At 63.7% G+C, this 16,535-nt stretch overlaps 5 protein-coding genes across 7 annotated transcripts in view; 4 read left to right on the plus strand and 1 right to left on the minus strand.

The window, feature by feature from the left end:
• On the minus strand, positions 1–9,440 carry LOC107523376 (uncharacterized; the record flags this gene model as incomplete). The annotated part of the gene is made up of 3 exons (XM_060184612.1): positions 8,713–9,440; positions 3,711–4,305; positions 1–1,122 (listed from the first exon to the last, which is right to left on the minus strand). Coding segments are annotated over exons 1-3 (2,413 nt in total), but the record flags the coding sequence as incomplete, so codon positions are not given.
• LOC132536574 (keratin-associated protein 10-8-like) lies at positions 3,573–4,758 on the plus strand. The gene has a single exon (XM_060184617.1). The coding sequence runs from the start codon at positions 3,647–3,649 to the stop codon at positions 4,313–4,315; it is 669 nt and encodes a 222-aa protein (XP_060040600.1). The 5' UTR covers positions 3,573–3,646; the 3' UTR covers positions 4,316–4,758.
• LOC132536573 (keratin-associated protein 10-8-like) overlaps positions 9,037–16,535 on the plus strand; it is a 9,733-nt gene continuing 2,234 nt past the window's right edge. The window contains exon 1 of one of the 3 annotated variants that reach the window (XM_060184614.1): positions 9,037–9,058. The gene's annotated coding sequence lies outside the window, so the exon portion shown is untranslated. Of the gene's footprint in view, positions 9,059–9,207; positions 9,318–16,535 lie in introns of those variants that run through there. The other 2 variants (XM_060184615.1, XM_060184616.1) reach the window with 2 other exon arrangements.
• Positions 10,072–16,535, plus strand: part of TSPEAR (thrombospondin type laminin G domain and EAR repeats) — a 23,150-nt gene continuing 16,686 nt past the window's right edge. Inside the window, exons 1-4 of the mRNA XM_060184627.1 lie at positions 10,072–10,136; positions 10,223–10,286; positions 10,850–10,971; positions 11,046–11,280. Coding sequence (XP_060040610.1) covers positions 10,072–10,136; positions 10,223–10,286; positions 10,850–10,971; positions 11,046–11,280 — 486 coding nt within the window. The remainder of the gene's footprint in view (positions 10,137–10,222; positions 10,287–10,849; positions 10,972–11,045; positions 11,281–16,535) is intronic.
• On the plus strand, positions 12,201–13,011 carry LOC132536572 (keratin-associated protein 10-8-like). Its single transcript, XM_060184613.1, has one exon. It carries the CDS (start codon positions 12,256–12,258, stop codon positions 12,856–12,858), a length of 603 nt encoding a protein of 200 aa, XP_060040596.1. The 5' UTR covers positions 12,201–12,255; the 3' UTR covers positions 12,859–13,011.

Raw genomic sequence — 16,535 nt, forward strand, 5'->3', positions numbered from 1 at the left:
TCCTTGTCCTATTCAAGAAAGAAAAATAGACGTTGAAGAAAATAGCAGCCGCCAGGAATAGTGGACTCATAGTGCTGGCTTGGGCAGGGGCGGGGGCACAGCAGGGACATGCCGGACGAGGGCGCCAGGGGGACCCCCCACAGCAGGCGGGCGGGCAGGGGCTGCAGCAGGGCGGGCAGCACGAGGGGCCTGAGCAGGGGGAGGCCTCGCAGCAGGCGGGCACGCAGCACATGGGCTTGCAGCACACGGGCTGGCAGCAGGTGGGCACACAGCACACGGGCTTGCAGCACACGGGCTGGCAGCAGGCGGGCACACAGCACACGGGCTGGCAGCAGGCGGGCACACAGCACACGGGCTTGCAGCACACGGGCTGGCAGCAGGCGGGCACGCAGCACACGGGCTGGCAGCAGGCGGGCACACAGCACACGGGCTTGCAGCACACGGGCTGGCAGCAGGCGGGCATGCAGCACACGGGCTGGCAGCAGGCGGGCACACAGCACACGGGCTTGCAGCACACGGGCTGGCAGCAGGCGGGCACGCAGCAAATGGGCTTGTAGCACACAGGCTGGCAGCAGGCAGGCACACAGCAGGGCTGGCAGCAGGAGGGGCCGCAGGGGCAGGGGCAGGCCGGCTGGCAGGGGCTGCAGCCACAGCTCACGGGGGAGCAGAGGAGGGTCGGGCAGGGGCCGCAGGGGCAGCAGGGCAGCGGGCAGCAGCTCTCCTCCGGGCAGTCGTCCCCCTGCCTGGAAGACTCGGAGCAGGAGTCGCAGGACGCGGGCAGGCAGACCCGGCTGTCGTAGCTCAGGTCGCTGGAGCACAGGGACAGGGTGGAGGCGGCCATGGCGAGGAGGCGAGGGTGAGGCGGGACGAGGGAGCGGGTGTGAGTGTGAGGAGGCTTGGCCTGTGTGCGGCACGGAGCTGTCCCACCTGCCCCGCCGCCTCCTGCAGGTGTTTGGGGGCTGGCCTCACCTGGCCTCTTTAGCCCCCGGGCACATTCCCGGCTATTCCGGGCTGTTGTGCAGCACAGGCAGGGACCCGGAACGGCGCCGAGCCAAGGCGTGTGGTTCCCGCAGCGCCCGTCCCCTCCCACACCCAGGCCCTTGGGGCGGCAGGGCCAGGCTGCTGCCGGTGCCCAGGAGAGAGGCCGTCTCCGCTGGAGTGGCCATAGCTCAGTGCAGGTGTCCTAGGATGGTAACGTGGGTGCCAGGCCTGCTGGGACCCTGGGACTCCCCCTCAGAGCTGTGGCTGAACTATGTGTGGGCTGGGGGTGCCGGGGGCTGGGCCAAGCCCATCGGGGAGCTGGGACACCTCAGTCCTGGGTCCCAGGGGCCTGCAGAGCCCTGGGGGCGGAGAGGAGGTGACAGGGCCCAAGGGGACAAGGCCTGGGAGAGCAGTCACCAGCTAGAGCTACGTAAGGGGCCTCAAAGTACTTGCCAAACGTTCAGGCCATGCTCAGCTCGAGGGACGGAGGTGCCCACCCCCCAGGCCCCAGGCAGAGAACTCGGTCACCTGCCAGGCCGGCACCGAGCTGGCAGCATCACAGACACTTCTGGAAACAGAGGCGGACCTGCGCTGTGACCGGGGTCCAACAGCCAGGCGCTCAGGAGGTCGACTGTATGGGAGCCAGATGGAGAGGCCCCACTCTTTTTTATTTTAATTTAATTTTATTATTTATTTATTTTTTATAAATTATTTACTTATTTATTCTCTTTTATTGCCCTTGTTTTATTGTTGTCTTCATTGACGGATAGGACAGAGAGAAATGGAGAGAGGAGGGCAAGACAGAGGGGGAGAGAAAGACAGACACCTGCAGACCTGCTTCAACACTTGTGAAGCGACTCCCCTGCAGGTGGGGAGCTGGGGGCTCGAACCAGGATCCTTACACTGGTCCTTGCGCTTTGTGCCACATGTGCTTAACCCACTGCGCTACCGCCCAACTCCCAATTTTTATTTTATTATGTTTTAATATTTATTCCCTTTTGTTGCCCTTGTTTTATTGTTGTCGTTATTACTGTTGCTGTTATTGATGTCCTTGTTGTTGGATAGGACAGAGAGACATGGAGAGAGGAGGGGAAGACAGAGAGGGGGAGAGACAGACAGACACCTGCAGACCTGCTTCACCGCCTGGGAAGCGACTCCCCTGCAGGTGGGGAGCCGGGGGCTCGAACCGGGATCCTCACGCCGGTCCTTGCGCTTTGCACCATCCGCTGCGATACCGCCTGACTCCCCACTCTTATTTTTTAGTGATTTGTTTATTTACGGTTGTAAGACAGCTTGTTCACACTCTAGCAAGAGAGTACAGCTATTCTACTCCCTCGACTGGAGACCGTCCGGGTTCTCTATCCACGGACAGTCATCCTCTGTGACTGAGCGTTCAGCCTTGGGAGGGAGGGACGCACATGGAGGGTGAGGGGCGGGGGCACCTGCCAGCCGGACAGCTCAGCCCGGCCCACCCTGGCGGTCGATGGTCCTCAGATGGCCAGATGGCCCTCGAAGGCACAGGGCTGTGAGGTAGCAGGGGGAAGTCCACCCCCAGAGCTCTGTGTCCCCGTCCCTCCACGGGGAGCCGCAGTGGTTCTCCCAGCTCACAGATGTGGGCTGACGAGTATTTCTACAACTCTCCGTATTTATACAGATTTGCCCATTTTAATCTGGCCTTCTCTTTGTCCCTAAGTCACACCTACACTTGTAACTACTTCTGAGTGTCCCTCCCTTTTGCCTCTTCTCTCTGGGTCCTGAGGGAGTTGGGGTTCAGGGCCCTCTGGGCATCTTCCCCTGACATTTCTCCCCCTCTGGGAGCAGGGACCCAAATTCTTTTGGGGCGCAGGGGTAGACAGCATCATGGTTATTTAAAGAGACTCTCCTGCCTGAGGCTCCAAAGTCCCAGGTTCAAACTCCTTCACCTACATAAATAAGAGCTGAGCAGAGCTCTGGGAAAAAAAAAAAAAAAGGAAAAAAAGAAAGAGAGAAAGAGAAAAAAGAAAGAAAAAAGGAAGGAAGGAAGGAGAAAAAGAAAAAAGGAAAAATTCTTTGAGGAGTGCAGAGGTGGGAGGAGCAGGAGGTGGGAGTTGTGGCTTCTGTAGTTGCTTCCCTGCTGGACATGGGCGTTGGCAGGTGGGTCCACACCCCCAGCCTGTAGCCTGTCCCTAGGTGCTGAGAAGTGAGCCCTGGGGCTGGGGGTCCCATGGGAGGCTCTGCAGAGCAGGGTGACTGGACCCTCCCCATGCGTGGGACGGAGTCAGCTCCACAGGCCGGCTGGGTGTGTGTGAGCATGAGATCACAGAGACGGACGCGGAGGCACGGGGTGGGGGGGAGAGAGAGGCGAGGGCTGCAGTCCGCCCGCCCGCCCGCCGGGGTCCCCTCTGTCACCGCCCTGCACTAAGCTGCACGTCCCCATCCTGAGCTTCCTGCTCTGCTGAGTGGGCGGGGACACCTGGGGACGCGGGACTGACTCCGGTGGCGGGCAGAGCAGGTGTACCAGCAGATATACAAGCTGGGCGGCAAGGACAAGCAAACAACCCCGAGGTCCTGCCCACGGGACAGGAAGTGGCACTGGGATGGCACAGGAGGGGTATAAAAACCAGCTCACACGCCTCCTCCCTCCCTCACTCCGCCTGCCCTCCTGCCTCACCCTCGCCTCCTCGCCATGGCCGCCTCCACCCTGTCCCTGTGCTCCAGCGACCTGAGCTACGACAGCCGGGTCTGCCTGCCCGCGTCCTGCGACTCCTGCCCTGAGTCTTCCTGGCAGGGGGACGACTGCCCGGAGGAGAGCTGCTGCCAGCCGCCCTGCCGCCCCTGCGGCCCCTGCCCGACCCTCCTCTGCTCCCCCGTGAGCTGTGGCTGCGGCCCCTGCCAGCCGGCCTGCCCCTGCGGCCCCTCCTGCTGCCAGCCCTGCTGTGTGCCCGCCTGCTGCCAGCCTGTGTGCTGCAAGCCTGTGTGCTGCGTGCCCGCCTGCTGCCAGCCCGTGTGCTGCAAGCCCGTGTGCTGTGTGCCCGCCTGCTGCCAGCACGTGTGCTGCAAGCCCGTGTGCTGCGTGCCCGCCTGCTGCCAGCCCGTGTGCTGCAAGCCCATGTGCTGCGTGCCCATCTGTTGCGAGGCCTCCCCCTGCTCAGGCCCCTCGTGCCGCCCGCCCTGCTGCAGCCCCTGCCCGCCCACCTGCTGTGGGGGGTCCCCCTGCCGGCCCTCATCCAGCGTGTCCCTGCTGTGCCGCCCTGCGTGCTGTGCCCCCGCGTGCCCGTGCCCGTGCCGCTCCTCCAGCGTGTCCCTGCTGTGCCGGCCCGCCTGCCCCCGCCCCTGCCCCGCCTGCTGTGAGTGAGGCCACCCTGTGGTGCTGAGAGCCGAGCGCCCGCACCGCACCCCCAGATCCCGCTGGGGTCTGTGCCCCCCCCCCCCGATGCCCTGGGAGCAGCTCACCCGCTCCTGCAGCACCCGCACCCCCGTCCCCGTGCCCTGACCCCAGTGACCCCAGGCCGGGGGGGGCTCAGGCCTCTGGTGTCGGCCCCCTTGTGCCCCGGCCAGTCCTGACCCGGGGGGCTGCCCCTCAGGACGGGGCCTCAGGAAGCTGCCAGCCCTCTGGCCTCTGGGTACAGCCTTTCCCCTGTCCTCACTCTCTGCCCTGACCAAACCCCCAACCCCATGTGCACATAGGAGAGCCTGTGTCTGCTGTGGGTACACCCCCCAGCACTGGCCACCCTCCCTCCCCACTGACCCCTCACAAAGGCCGCGGATCCTGCTGGGCCCTGCTCCGCTGCTCCCCCCATCTGGCGGGGATGGGGACAGGGACAGGGATGGGGACGGGGACAGGGACGCACAGGAGCTCTGGGGCCTTGCTGCAGGCAGGAGGCAGGTGGTCTCTGAGCCACCGAGACCCAGTGCCGGTCTGCCCCTGCTGCCCTCCTTGGGGGTCTGTTCCTTCCCCAGGACCCTGCAGCCTATAATAAAGATGGAACTCACCTGGTCCCGGGACTCTGGATTTCTTTATAAGAAAGACACAGACTGGATTCTCCTGGGGTGGACTGCTGCTCCCAGGCTTCTCCTTGGATCCTGGCCAGTCTCCCCCAACACATTCTCCTCCATCTCCTCCTCTCCCTCCCCTCTCCCTCCCCTCTTCCCTCTTCTCCCCTCCTGCCCTTCACCCTCCTCCTCCTCTCTCCCCATCCCTCCCCCTTCCAGGAAGTGTCCCCAGCTACTGTCAGACCCCAGCCTGAGGCTCCAGGGAGAGGCCTGTGTGGCACCCCAGGGTTCCAGGGATGGGGACAACCACTCAGTGCCTCTGCTGCCCACTGCCTGAGGCCACTGCACTCAGTACCTCTGCTCAGGAAGGTGTTTCCAGCAGAGCTGGGGGACCTCAGAGCCGTTGGTCTTCAGAGCCAGGGGACCTCAGACCGGGGGTCCTCAGAGCCGGGGGACCTCAGAGCCAGGGGACCTCAGACCCGGGGGGACCTCAGAGCCGGGGGACCTCAGAGATGGGGGTCCTCAGAGCCAGGGGGCCTCAGAGCCGGGGGTCCTCAGAGCCGGGGGACCTCAGACCTGGGGGGTCCTCAGAGCCGGGGGACCTCAGAGCCGGGGGACCTCAGAGCCAGGGGACCTCAGACCCAGGGGGACCTCAGAGCCAGGGGACCTCAGAGCTGGGGGACCTCAGAGCCGGGGGACCTCAGAGCCGGGGACCTTAGAGCCAGGGGGACCTCAGACCGGGGGACCTCAGGCGGGGTCCTCAGAGTGGGGGGCAGGGTGCAGCACCAGAGCCCAGACCCCAAAGCCCTGCAGGCCAGAGTGAGAGCTGGCGAGGACATGGGTGACGTAGTGGTCAAGCTTTCTGCGGCCCCTCTGCTGCAGGCTCCACTGGAGACACAGAGTGGCACCATCGCAAACCCGCCCAGGAGGCCCTGGCAGCCACACAGCCTGTGGGGAGGCGCCACATGCCCGTCCTGGCCAGTACAAGGCCAGGGACACGCTCAAGTGTGGAGACGCAGCAGGGCGGTAGCAAGGGCAGCTCGCAAGCTGCACCCCCACAACCTTGCAAAGCCGCACCCCTGCACATCATGCACCCCACACCCTGCACCCCTGCACCCCATACCCCTGACCCTCACAGCCCTGTACCCCTGCACTCCTGACCCCCACTGACCCCCTGACCCCCACACCACTGTACCCCTGCACCCCTGACCCCCGCACCCCTGCATCCCACACAGGGCCGTGGCAGCTGAAATGGAATGATGGGCCACTAACGAGAACAGACATGGCATGAGAGGCCAGCTCAGGTCTGGGGACAGTGAAAGAGAGGGTTGGAGCAACAAGCCGGGCGGCACGGCTCAGCCCCCACACGGGTTAAAGGCAGCCGGCACCTACTCGCCTAGGGGCCCAGCAGCGGCCCGGATCAGACGCCCTGCTGGACGTGAAGGGCTGAGGCCAGCGGCCGCCGGGAAGGAAGGGAGGGTTCTTTCAAGGTCCATCCAAGATCGGCTGAAAACGGTGAAGTCACCATTTTTTACAGCTGAGTAGTATTCCATTGTGTATATAGACCACAACTTGAAAAAATCATGTTGAGTGAAATAAGTCAGAAACAGAAGGATGAACATGGGATGATCTCACTCTCAGGCAGAAGTTGGAAAAAAAGATCAGAAGAGAAAACACAAGTAGAACCTGAACTGGAATTAGCGTATTGCACCAAAGTAAAAGACTCTGGGGTGGGGGGTGGGGAGAATACAGGTCCAAGAAGGATGACAGAGGACCTAGTGGGGGTTGTATTGTTATATGGGAAACTGGGGAATGTTATGCATGTACAAACTATTGTATTTACTGTTGAATGTAAAACATTAATTCCCCAATAAAGAAATAAATTTTAAAAAAAGGGAGGGTTCTCTGGCAGGACGTGGTGGCCGAGGGGAAGGACAGAGCAGAGCAGGGCAGGGCACAGGCCTGTGCCAGGACCTCGAAGAAGGGCCGTCTGGCCTGTGAAAATGCACACGGCCACCTCGAGGCGTGGAGCCCAAACCACAAAGAGCCAGGAGGCCACGTTGAGACGGCCGTGCGCCGGGCCGGGGGCTCCTGGTGGGGACAGGCTGGCGGGGCGGCCCCTAGGGGCAGCTCCCCAGCCAGGACCGGGGCCTGTCGGGTGCGGTCACTGGGGCTCCGCCGTCACCGCTGTTGTTGGCGAAACCGCGTGTCTCAGCCTCTGTTCTGAGATGGTGGCCTCTACCCTGGGGTGTCACTGACCATCCAATCACGAATAAAGACTGCATCTCAAACCCAGTCAGCGCCGCTCCGTCCCTGTTACTGTGTTGCTTATGACGGGGCTTGGTGTCCGCACACTGACTCCCGCCCCAGCGGCCATCTTTCCTTCTGCTTTTAGTCCCCTCTCTACTAGCTGGGACAGAGAGAACTTGAGAGGGGAGAGAGGAGACAGACAGAGACCCCTGCAGCCCTGCTCCAGTGATCATGCAGCTTCTCCCTGCAGGTGGGAACCAGGGTCTCGAACTCAGGTCCTTGAACATGGTGATATGTGCCCTCAGCACAGAGGGACAGGGGGTGACACAGAGGAATGGGGGGGACACAGGGGGATGGGGGACACAGAGGGACGGGGGGACGGGGGACACAGAGGGACAGGGAGACACAGAGGGACAGAAGGACACAGAGGGACAGGAGGACACAGAGGGATGGGGGGACACAGAGGGACGGGGGACACAGAGGGATGGGGGACACAGAGGGACGGGGGACACAGAGGGACAGGGGGACACAGAGGGACAGGAGGACACAGAGGGATGGGGTGACACAGAGGGACGGATGTCATAGAGGGACAAGGTGACACAGACAGGTGAGGTGACACAGCGGGACAGGGTGAAACAGACGGACAGGGTGACACAGAGATGTGACACAGAGGGACAGGGAGACACAGAGGAACAGAAGGACACAGAGGGACAGGAGGACACAGAGGGACAGGAGGACACAGAGGGATGGGGGGACACAGAGGGACGGGGGACACAGAGGGATGGGGGACACAGAGGGACAGGAGGACACAGAGGGATGGGGTGACACAGAGGGACGGATGTCATAGAGGGACAAGGTGACACAGACAGGTGAGGTGACACAGCGGGACAGGGTGAAACAGACGGACAGGGTGACACAGAGATGTGACACAGAGGGACAGGGTGACACAGACGGACACAGAGACCTCGTGCAGAGAGGCCAGAGTGTGACCCTCTGAGGATACACAGAGACCTCAGAGCAGGACCTGGCCAGCGTTCACTTTGCACCCTCCTGCCATCCCCCAGGCCCCCACACCCCCAGGTCCAGGACGTTCTAGGACGAGGGCACCAGCCCGTCACCCACGGGACTCCAGGGAGCACAGACACACACTCGTCAGGTGGCCAGGAGTTTATTGGGGTCAGAGGGCTGCTGGGGTGACAAGTGACCAGAGGGGGACAGGTGACGGGGAGGGGCTGGGGGTCCAGTCAGCACAGCGCAGACACGGGGCCCCGTCCTGAGGGGGCAGCCCCCTGGGTCACGACTGGCCGGGGCACAAGGGGGCCGACACCAGAGGCCTGAACCCCCCCCCCCAGCCTGGGGTCACTGGGGTCAGGGCACGGGGACGGGGGTGCGGGTGCTGCAGGAGCGGGTGAGCTGCTCCCAGGGCATCGGGGGGGGGGGGCACAGACCCCAGCGGGATCTGGGGGTGCGGTGCGGGCACTCGGCTCTCAGCACCACAGGGTGGCCTCACTCACAGCAGGCGGGGCAGGGGCGGGGGCAGGCGGGCCGGCACAGCAGGGACACGCTGGAGGAGCGGCACGGGCACGGGCACACGGGGGCACAGCACGCAGGGCAGCACAGCAGGGACACGCTGGATGAGGGCCGGCAGGGGGACCCCCCACAGCAGGCGGGCGGGCAGGGGCTGCAGCAGGGCGGGCGGCACAAGGGGCCTGAGCAGGGGGAGGCTTCCCAGCACACGGGCTTGCAGCACACAGGCTGGCAGCAGGCGGGCACGCAGCACACGGGCTTGCAGCACACAGGCTGGCAGCAGGCGGGCACACAGCACACGGGCTTGCAGCAGACGGGCTGGCAGCAGGTGGGAACACAGCACACAGGCTTGCAGCAGACGGACGTGCAGCACACGGGCTTGCAGCACACGGGCTTGCAGCAGACGGGCTTGCAGCAGGCGGGCACACAGCAGGGCTGGCAGCAGGAGGGGCCGCAGGGGCAGGGGCAGGGGCAGGGGCTGCAGCCACAGCTCACGGGGGAGCAGAGGAGGGTCGGGCAGGGGCCGCAGGGGCAGCATGGCGGCGGGCAGCAGCTCTCCTCCGGGCAGTCGTCCCCCTGCCAGGAAGACTCGGGGCAGGAGTCGCAGCACGCGGGCAGGCAGACCCGGCTGTCATAGCTCAGGTCGCTGGAGCACAGGGACAGGGTGGAGGCGGCCATGGCGAGGAGGCGAGGGTGAGGCGGGAGGGCAGGTGGGAGGAAGGAGTGAGTGGGTATGGAGGTGCGGGCCTTGTGACTTATATACCTGGCCGTGTGTCCCCCCTTCTCGCCCTTCCTTGTTGGGGTTCCCCACGTGGCAAACAAGCTTCCAGGACTCAGCGCAGAAGCGGGCAGCCACCTGGGCGTGTCCTCACCTGTTTTGTCCCCGAGGGCCTCGGGGAGGCTGTGTTGTCCTGTGGGTTCCCGCTTGGGCCCCTGGGTGCTCTCTGTTCCCAAGTAAGCCACACCTGCCCCTGAGGTCCAAGGGACAGGACGCAAGCTTCCCCCCCCCCCCCCCCCCCCCCCCCCCCGCCAGCACAGGGGAGGACTCCACGTCCAGGAGGGCCGGCTGGGGAAAACGCCAGGGGGAGACGTGCCGCCTCAGGGTTGTCGGCGGAGGCGGGGACTCACAACAGCCCCGGGGCTGCAGTGACCCCACGTGGACCCCGCCTCCAGCCCGCACTGCCCGGTTGAGGAGGGCTCTCTGAGGAGGGCTCCCTGCCTAGCGTGTGGGCTGCTGTGTCCAGAGTGACCCTCACACCTGTAGTTTATGACTCTGCTCTGAAGAGGTGACAGGCCGTGGGGGGCTGCCTTGTCTGAGGGCAAACTGGCCTCCCCGCCTTCATGGCTGGTGGCCGTCAGGAGCCCTGTGTGATGGACCTGGTGCCCCCCAGGAGGGCAGACTGGAGGTGTGTGCAGCGATGTGTCCCTCGGGGTGCCCGCTCCCCTGCCCTGTGCCCCCATCATCCGCTGCCTGTTCTGGGCGCCCCCACAGCTACAGATGTGTGGCACCTCGAGACCCCCGGGTGCTGGGTTATGGGGACTCTGCCGTCTGCAGAGTGAGTGTGAGTGTGTGTGTGTCTGAGAGACTGTCTCTCTGTGTCTGACTGTCTGTGTCTGCGTGTCTGTGTCTGTGTCTCTGTGTCTGTGTCTCTGTGTCTGAGTGTCTCTGTCTGAGTGTCTCTGTCTGTGTGTCTGTGTCTGTTTGTCTGTGTCTGTGTCTCTGTGTCTGAGTGTCTGTGTCTGTGTCTCTGTCTCTGTATCCGAGTGTCTCTGTCTGTGTGTCTGTGTCTGAGTGTCTGTCTCTGTGTCTCTGTCTCTGTGTCTGAGTGTCTGTTAGTGTCTCTGTCTCTGTATCTGAGTGTCTGTGTCTGTGTCTGTGTGTCTGTCTCTGTGTGTCTGTGTCTGTCTCTGTGTCTGAGTGTCTGTGTCTGTGTCTCTGTATCTGAGTGTCTCTGTCTGTTAGTGTCTGTGTTAGGCACCAGCTGAGCACAGGGTGCATGTGGCCACACACACAGACACACACGTGTGGGTACCCAGCTGCACACAGGCCCCTTCTGCAGAGGATTACATGGGATTAGCAGCTGGGGCTCCCCGTAATGGCTCCTAATTGCCCACCCAGGGCCCGCTGGGCAGAGGTGTGTTCTGGAAGGCTCTCATCCGGCCTCCGTCCTGGGAGCTGGGCCTGCAGGAGGGGCCTCGTAGGGGTCCAGGTGGCCCCACCGTGTACCCCCCCATGGCCGGGTGGGCGGGGCAGGGAGCGACCCCTCTGTGGCTCTGAGTGTCCGGGGACCATGTGCCTCACTCTCCCCTCTGAGTGACTGTGTCTCCGCAGACCTGCGGCCGCTGGACCTGCTGGCAGAGGCGGTGCCCGCACACGGAGCCCCAGGGGTGGGCGTGGTACTGGCCCAGGGTGCCCCCGGGCTACAGCTGAGTGCCGCCCACCCCCACACGCTGAGCTTCCCGGCCGGCCGCCTCTTCTCCGCGTGTGACCTCTTCCCCGAGGAATTCTCTGTGGTCGTCACCCTGAAGGCCCCGGACCTCGCCCCCAAGGTCAGTGCCACTCTGGCTGGGGGTGGGCCTGCGGCCGCGTGTGTAAAACTAGGGGCCACGTGTCCCCGCTGCTCCGTCGCTCCTGAGTGGCTCTCCCGGGCTCACACCAGAGGGCCGCCCTGCAAGGGGCCGGGGGCCTCACCTCAGGGGCTGCTTCTCCACTCAGACACAGGCCGGCCACGGAGCTTCCCCGCTGCTACGGAACCACCCTGTGGTGCTGGGGCTCAAACTGGGCCTCACGTGGCAAAGCAGCGCCCCACCCACTGAGCTCTCTGGCCTGCCGAGAGCTCTGCATGGCCCCTCTGCAGAGAGCAAACAGAAAATTAAAAACGGGGCTGGGGGCCTGGTGTCCCCAGGGCCTGGGACAAGGGCTGCCCGTGTGACACCCCTCAGGCAGGCTCACCCTTCTCTCTGAGACCAGACTCAGGATGGCGTCTCTGCAGGGGAGGGTCTCTGAGCTCCTCTCTGTCTCTCTGTCTCTGCTTTGGGGAACCAGGGTCTCACCTATATGTGATCTTACCATCTTCCCGTTGAGGGAGAGAGACAGAGACACAGACAGACAGACAGACAGACAGGGACGGACAGCTCTGTGGGGCTTCGCCTGGTGCTGAGTGACCCTGGCTGAGGAGGCTGGACTGGCACCCCACCCAGTGAGCGTGGCCGCAGCCCCGGCTCCCTCCTCTGCCTCCCTCCCTGGGGGGTCTCTGCAGGGCACACACCTGGGTGACACTGTCCCCTCCACTCACAACTGTGCCCTCCCCCAGCACGTGCTATGACTTCCTGCTGGGGCCTCAGCACGTCCTCTGGGGACAAACACGGTCAGGCGCCACCCCGGTGCCACCCTGCCAATGACGCAGCTAAGAAACAATAAGGAAGAAGGTGCCCCGGGCGGCAGGGACACAGGCCCCTCACTATGAAAGCCCCGGGCTGGGCTCTAGGCCCCACTCACTCCCGCCTCGCCCTCGCCTCCTCGCCATGGCCGCCTCCACCCTGTCCCTGTGCTCCAGCGACCTGAGCTACGACAGCCGGGTCTGCCTGCCCGCGTCCTGCGACTCCTGCCCCGAGTCTTCCTGGCAGGGGGACGACTGCCCGGAGGAGAGCTGCTGCCCGCCGCCCTGCTGCCCCTGCGGCCCCTGCCCGACCCTCCTCTGCTCCCCCGTGAGCTGTGGCTGCGGCCCCTGCCAGCCAGCCTGCCCCTGCGGCCCCTCCTGCTGCCAGCCCTGCTGTGTGCCCGCCTGCTGCCAGCCTGTGTGCTGCAAGCCCGTGTGCTGTGTTCCCGCCTGCTGCCAGCCCGTGTGCTGCAAGCCTGTGTGCTGCGTGCAAGCCTGCTGCCAGCCTGTGTGCTGCAAGCCCGTGTGCTGTGTGCCCGCCTGCTGCGAGGCCTCCCCCTGCTCAGGCCCCTCGTGCCACCCGCCCGCCTGCTGTGGGGGGTCCCCCTGCTGGCCCTCGTCCAGCGTGTCCCTGCTGTGCCGCCCTGCGTGCTGTGCCCCCGCGTGCCCGTGCCCGTGCCGCTCCTCCAGCGTGTCCCTGCTGTGCCGGCCCGCCTGCCCCCGCCCCTGCCCCGCCTGCTGTGAGTGAGGCCACCCTGTGGTGCTGAGAGCCGAGCGCCCGCACTGCACCCCCAGATCCCGCTGGGGTCTGTGCCCCCCCCCCCCCGTGCCCTGGGAGCAGCTCACCCGCTCCTGCAGCACCCGCACCCCCGTCCCCGTGCCCTGACCCCAGTGACCCCAGGCTGGGGGGGGGGGTTCAGGCCTCTGGTGTCGGCCCCCTTGTGCCCCGGCCAGTCGTGACCCAGGGGGCTGCCCCCTCAGGACGGGGCCCCGTGTCTGCGCTGTGCTGACCGGACCCCCAGCCCCTCCCCGTCACCTGTCCCCCTCTGGTCACTTGTCACCCCAGCAGCCCTCTGACCCCAATAAACTCCTGGCCACCCGACGAGTGTGTGTCTGTGCTCCCTGGGGTCCCGTGGGTGACGGGCTGGTGTCCTCGTGCTAGAACGTCCTGGACCTGGGGGTGTGGGGCCTGGGGGATGGAGGTGTGGGGTCACCCAGAGGCCACTTCCTGCTTGCCCCTGGCCTATGGTGTCCCTGAGGTTGGTCCCTGGACAAGGGCTGTTCTCTGGGCCTCTCCTTCAGGGCCTCCGTCTTTGCTCCCTGTTCCATCTGCCCTTTCCCCCCACGGTGCCCTGCGGGCAGCAGGCAGGACTAGTCCAAGCGACCTTGTCTGCTCCCAGATTTGGGGACGGGCTGAGGGGGAGACATAGCTGCCCCGTGCAACATGTCCCCTGGGGGTCACCCCAGGACGCCAGCAGAGGCCTGGCAGCCGGCAGGCTGTGGGTGGGGAATGGGGTGCAGCAAGGGGTGTCCCAGGGGTCTGCTCTGAGTTTCGGCATCAGGAAGGCTGAGACCTCCAGCCGGAGTCTCTGAAGGAGACAGAGTATCTGGCAGCACGCGGTACCACTGTCAGAGCTGGCCCCCCGTTACAGGACCCTTCCTGCCCTCTGGAGCGCCTGTCTGTCTGTCTGTCTGTCTGTCTCCCGCAGCTGGGCAGAGCCGCTGTGAGCTCCGCTTGGTCCTGAGGCTGTGTTTCTCTGGGCTCCCCTGAGACCCGCGCAGACCCGGCTGGTTTCCCTTGACAATGAGCAGTTGGTGCCTGGTGGCGCCTCTCGTGGAAGGACACTTTGCTTTGCTTTGCTTTTCTTTTCTTCTTTAATTTTTTTTATATTTATTTGCCCTTTGTTGCCCTTGCTGTTTTTGTTGTTGTTGTTGTTGTTACAGATGTTGTTGGACAGGACAGAGAGACATGGAGAGAGGAGGGGAAGACAGAGAGGTGGAGAGAAAGATAGACACCTGCAGACCTGCTTCACCGCCTGGGAAGCGACTCTCCTGCAGGTGGGGAGCCGGGGGCTCGAACTGGGATCCTTCCGCCGGTCCCTGCGCTTGGCGCCACGTGCGCTTAACCCGCTGCGCCACCGCCCGACTCCCGGAGGGACACATTTCTAAGTTCAAGTCCTGGACAGGCGGTGGCGCAGGGCTGCAGGGGTCTCTGCCCTGCTCCCTCCCCTTCCCTCTCAGTTTCTCTCTGTCTCCATCCAGCAGAAAGCACAGTATCACATACACACACGTCTGCGCACACACAGTGACAAGAGACAGCGAGCCAGAGCGCACGTCGGGAATGAACCTGAGGCCACCCTGGGGAATGAACCTGAGGCCTGGTGCTGAGTCCAGTGCCCCCACCCAATGCCGCCCCCAGGTGGCCTCTAGGGTGTTGAATCTGCCCTTGGAAGGGGACGGGTGGGGGTGCACCTGGGTGAGCACACAGTTACAATGCATAAGGACCTAGGTTCGAGCCCCTGCTCCCCACTGTAGAGGGAAAGCTTTGTGAGTGGTGAAGCAGGGCTGAAGGTGCCTCTCTCCCTCTCTCCCTCTCTGTCTCCCCTTCCCTCTAGGTCTCTGGGGCTTGGTGCCAGGGCTACGAATCCACTGCTCCTGGCAGCCATTTTTTTCATTTTATTGGCTAGGAAAGAGAGAAATGGAGAGAGGAGGGGAAGACAGAGAGGGGGAGAGAAAGACAGACACCTGCAGACCTGCTTCACCGCCTGGGAAGCGACTCCCCTGCAGGTGGGGAGCCGGGGGCTCGAACCGGGATCCTGATGCCGGTCCTTGCGCTTTGCGCCTCGTGCGCTTAACCTGCTGTGCTACTGCCCAGCCCCCGTAATAAAAATATTTTAAAGTAAAATAAAAAAATAAAAGCCCCCCTGGGTGAGGCACCTGCAGTGCCCAGTGCCCGCTGTCAGAGGCAGGCCCACTCTCAGGTGGGCCCGTGTGTGGCGTGGGCAGTGCTTTGTGGGGACCTTGGCCCTGGGTTCCACAGCGTGCGTGTGTCTGCCCTGGCGCCCTCCCCCGGCTCTGCCTGCAGGCAGGCTGGCCTCCGCGACGGCTGTGTCTGCTCCCAGAGCACTGGACCTCGTCCTCTCCCTGCCCCCTGGCTGTTGGCACCGCACACTGCTGCCTGTCCCCGAGGCCCGCACCCAGGCGCAGACGGGAAGGGCTAAGCTGGGGGCTGGGGTGGACACGGCCGAGTGCACGAGTCACCGTGTGCAAAGACCCCCAGTCCCCACCTGCAGAGGGAAACTTCACGGGCGATGAAGCCGGGCTGCAGGCGTCTCCATCTTTGTCTTCGCCTTCCTTTTCTCTCCCCACAAATAAATGAAACATTTTGTTTATATTAACTTTATTTGAAAAGATTTTTTATTATATTCATTTATTGGATAGACAGCCAGAAATTGAGAGGGAAGGGGGTGATAGGGAGGAGAGAGACAGAGAGACACCTGCAGCCCTGCTTCACCACTTGTGAAGCTTTCCCCTTGCAGGTGGGGATGGGAGCTCGAACCCGGGTCCTTGTGCTCTGTGACATGGGCGATTATCCAGGTGTGCCACCGCCCGGCCCCCTGTTTGAAAAGATTCATTTATTTATTGTTGGATAGAGACAGAGAGAAATTGAGGGGAGGGGAGATGAAGAGGGAGAGACAGAGACACCTGCAGCCCTGCTCCTCCACTCGTGAAGCTTCCCCCCTTCAGCTGCGTCCTTGAGCACTTCAGTGTGTGCCCAGCCAGGGGCCCACCCCAGCCCCTGTGTTTATTCTTTTTACTCACTGAATAGAGACAGCCAGACATTGAGCGGGGCAGGGAGAGAGACAGAGAGACAGAGAGACACCCGCAGCCCTGCTTCATCACTCGCGAAGCTTCCCCCGGCAGGTGGGGACCGGGGGCTCGAACCCGGGGCCTTGCGCCCTGTAACATGTGCGCTCAACCCGGTGCGCCACCGCTCGGCCTCTAAAAGAAATATTTTAAAAAGAATAAAGAAGTCTATTAGGAAAGCAAAGGTCAGGGAGTCCACCCCCGGAGGACATGGAGCCTGGGAGTCGAGCTACAGGAAGAAGCTTCCAGAGACGCCGGCGAGGCCTGTCACGGGACAGGAGTCACAGCCCAGGAGGACACGGGCCTGAGTGGACGTGTGGTACGGGGGGCTCCCGCTCCTCTCCAGACGCCCCACAGATACCCCTGCCCGCTCTCTGAGGGCGCCAGGCCCGGCAGCACCCTGGAAGGGCTCGTTTATTGCGTCAGAGCTGATTCTAAAATTATCTGCAAGTGACAAAGAAGCCGGAACAGCTGCTGCAAGGGAAGCCGCCCCTGACTCCCCTCCTCCCGGCCCCGCCCGGAGCGTGTCCCAGGATCCTCAGAGCCTGAGGCCCCGAC

This window comes from Erinaceus europaeus, unplaced genomic scaffold (assembly GCF_950295315.1).
Source record: "Erinaceus europaeus unplaced genomic scaffold, mEriEur2.1 scaffold_679, whole genome shotgun sequence".
Taxonomy (NCBI): Eukaryota; Metazoa; Chordata; class Mammalia; order Eulipotyphla; family Erinaceidae; genus Erinaceus; species Erinaceus europaeus.

Coding starts and splice junctions, on each gene's coding strand:
- LOC132536574 (XM_060184617.1), top strand. CDS start 3,647: ATGGCCGCCTCCACCCTGTCCCTGTGCTCCAGCGACCTGAGCTACGAC.
- LOC132536572 (XM_060184613.1), top strand. CDS start 12,256: ATGGCCGCCTCCACCCTGTCCCTGTGCTCCAGCGACCTGAGCTACGAC.